Genomic DNA, 3,282 nt, shown 5'->3' on the forward strand with positions numbered 1-3,282 from the left:
GTACACGGATTAGCAAATTTTTATATGTATATAGTTGTGAATGGGCTATGATGTTTATAAAGATGTGTACTTTCTTGTTTATATAAATGTTCATACTTATGTTCTGGATGCAGGAGTGCCTTTTCTGACAAGAGGAACTCACAGGAATTGAGTGGAGATGCCTTTGGAGAGGTATGAAACCTGGCATTGTTTTGTCATTTGAATGACCCTTGTTTGAGTTCTCTATCTTGAAAGACTTTAAATTGTGAAACAGGAATTTAAGGGATATGTCTTTAAGATTATGGGAGGCTGTGTGACAAGCGAGGGTTCATGAACATACAAGTCTTTTTTGGATATGATGCAGAGAAAATGAGCAGTTACTGACCTAAACATACAAGCTTGTTATGCTTTCAATGATTTGTGTACTAGGGTGCATTATTGGACAAACTGATAGCTGAAAAACTTTTGGCAATAAAGGATTGCAGGCTATTGGTCCCAGTGATACTAATTCATATTTGTAGAGCACCGAAGGGTGGAATTTTACAAAGTGAAAAGTCATTGCTTATAACTGATCTTTTTCAATTGCTTTTGTGCATGTTCCAATCTTGTGGCATATTGATGGTTCTGTGATTGTCGTTTTTGAACTTTACTGCTTTCCTATGTGTGCAGCTGTTGGTGCCATATTGTCAGCAACCGATTCAGTTTGTACATTGCAGGTAACCTTATAAACTCAGTCTAAATACATGTTTCATGAACTGACTTCTAACTTTCAGGCGTGATGGTTTTTTCATGTTAAAGGTTCTTAGTGTGAATTTTTGATGTTTTGCATTCCTTTTAGTAATGCCTTTTCTAACATGTTGCTGCAGGAATATAAGGAGAAGCCAGATTATGCACGTTGTGTTGCTATTGTAGCATCTGCATCTTTGAGGGAGATGATAAAACCTGGTGCCTTGGCTATTATTTCACCTATAGCAGTTGGTGGGTCAATTATGTTTTTATAAATTTGGGCATGGAGTGGAGATAAGTTTGTTGTTGCTTCCATATTAATTAGATCATGAAGGAATAATTATTGCTTGAATCCCTTGCAGGTATTGCGTTCCGGATATTTGGATACTATCCGGAGGCAAAGGAAGTGATTGTCATAAGGCTGCAATTACAGGAGACATGTAAGTCCTGCTGTCCTCCTTTTTCTGTTAATTTGGAGATGTCTAGTGGTACTGTGGCAGTAGATTTGACCAAGTTCTTATTGTTTTCGTCATTATGATTTATCTAATATTCTGTCAATCATTTACCAGTCTCTGAATTCTCAAAAATGATATCCTCTTGTTTGTTTTGCAGAGTGGGAGACCCATTCAAAGACACAGCTAGACCTTCACTTCATGACCCATTCAATAACTTGATTATACTATTCAGCTGTGTTGTTATATATTTGGATAGCTTACTAATACTCTTATACACAGACATTGATAATGGGGAATAGGGACTATATAGATGAAATGTCTACTGGAAATGCTAGTGTGCTTACTACAGTGTTGAAAATGATTGATAAGTACGATCTTTATGGGCAAGTGGCCTATCCAAAGCATCACAAGCAATCAGATGTTCCAGATATTTAACGGCTTGCAGCAAAAACGAAGGTTTAGTTGATGTTTTAGATAGAAATATACATAGGGTTTAACAAATATATTCTGTTCTAAAGGTTTTAAACCTTGGCAGGGAGTTTTCATAAATCCAGCATTAGTGGAACCATTTGGGCTAACCTTGATTGAGGTTAGTATTTACTGCATACCATCTTTTGCTGTGATCTTTGTCTTCTCCATAAAGTGACAATTCTCCCATCCAATATATATTTTTGTATCATTTAGGCGGCAGCACACGGGCTTCCGATGGTGGCTACAAAAAATGGTGGACCGGTTGATATACATCGGGTATAGATTACCTAACTTTCACATTTGTGCAACGTATACCTCCTATTTGTTAGTTGTTATGAATTGAATCTGTCCTACAACTCATTAACCTAGTAGGAAGATGGCAACATAATAAGAGAAGTTTCAAAATTCGATAAATAGTTGTTATAGTTCCTACTTTTCTACTTTCTGCAGTCTGGCTACTTAATTCATGGAAGCTATGAGAAAGTAGATAGAAATTTCATTTATGATACACAAGGTTACTTTCTTATGTCATGTTGTGAATTTCAAATGAGTTTTCTTTATCTACTGGACTTGCTGACAAGTGTTCTTTAATTTCAGCCTTCTTCTCTTTTGGTTATTAAAATCAAAGTGACTTATTCAAGTTGATAAATAATTGACATCTTCAGCTGCAATGTTATATTTGAGTAGTGTTTCCTTGTCAATTTATATTACTTTGGATCTCTGGTTTTCTTTCACAAGTGCAGAAGCAACTGTTGAGCTTTAACCTCAATTTGTAGTTATTTTTCTGATGCTAAAAAGTAATTAAAAGCATGCTTTCTGTCTTTCACTTTCTGGTGCATGCTGGGTTAGAAACTTAGTTATAAAAATTGTTTTGTCGTACCTACTGAGCTTGTGAAGCTCATTCCCTATACTCTTGTTGTTTTCAGGTAGTCCATGAGTGGACATTTAAGTGATATTCTGGAGCTTTCTTGAGTGGAAGATTGCTTGGTTTTACTTTGTGTTGGTGCATTGGTTGTGATTTGTTTATTGATCAGTTACTTCATAAGTTCAACCGGACTTCTGTTTGATCCATTTTTCTTGTGCAGTATCGTGCCAATGAGTTGTTAGTACTGACAGATAAGCAAATAGTTGCCAAGGTGACATCTTACCTGCCAAAGGGCATCAAGGACTTCGAGAATGCTGCTGTGATAAATAAGGACAAGTTTTATGTTTTCCTGCTCTATGTATTTATATGCACTTAGGGAATGTTAATTCCTATGTAAATGTTGAGATGAATATTGCTGATGGAATGAAATGATTTTTGGAATCAAGGATGTGTTGTTCAATTGTACAGAATGTATGTCTTCTCTTATATCTCAGACAATTCAAAAGCAACAGCAAACCATTGTCTAACAAATGAACATGAAGAAAAAAAAAAAGAAAAATCTGTTGTCTGAATCATCTATCTACAATACTTATTAAACATATTCAATTGTCTAACAAGATGTAACACAACAAAAAAATAATATGTTCTGTTGTCTAATGAAATGATACACAATGGCTTTAATAGTTTTGCTCTTGTCTTGTTCAAAGTCAGTCAATAGTATTCAATTACTTTGCAGATGTACAAGTTTCCTTCAGACAACAGTTTTTTACAAATTAATGTTCTCTA

At 35.1% G+C, this 3,282-nt stretch overlaps 1 protein-coding gene across 2 annotated transcripts; it reads left to right on the top strand.

Annotated features, from left to right (window-relative positions):
- The first annotated feature begins 794 nt into the window (after positions 1 to 794).
- On the top strand, positions 795 to 2,941 carry LOC133735216 (uncharacterized). Of its 2 annotated transcripts, XR_009858847.1 has the most exons (4): positions 795 to 957; positions 1,068 to 1,145; positions 1,318 to 2,634; positions 2,717 to 2,941. XR_009858847.1 is itself a non-coding variant. In XM_062162628.1 (2 exons), exons 1-2 carry the CDS (start codon positions 798 to 800, stop codon positions 1,241 to 1,243), a joined length of 336 nt encoding a protein of 111 aa, XP_062018612.1. In that variant the 5' UTR covers positions 795 to 797; the 3' UTR covers positions 1,244 to 1,252. The 2 variants fall into 2 exon arrangements, 1 of the variants encoding a protein (XP_062018612.1); XM_062162628.1 differs by lacking the exons at positions 1,318 to 2,634; positions 2,717 to 2,941 and having other exon boundaries at positions 1,068 to 1,252.
- The last annotated feature ends 341 nt before the right edge of the window (positions 2,942 to 3,282 follow it).

Source organism: Rosa rugosa, chromosome 1 (genome assembly GCF_958449725.1).
Source record: "Rosa rugosa chromosome 1, drRosRugo1.1, whole genome shotgun sequence".
In the NCBI taxonomy this organism is placed as follows: Eukaryota; Viridiplantae; Streptophyta; class Magnoliopsida; order Rosales; family Rosaceae; genus Rosa; species Rosa rugosa.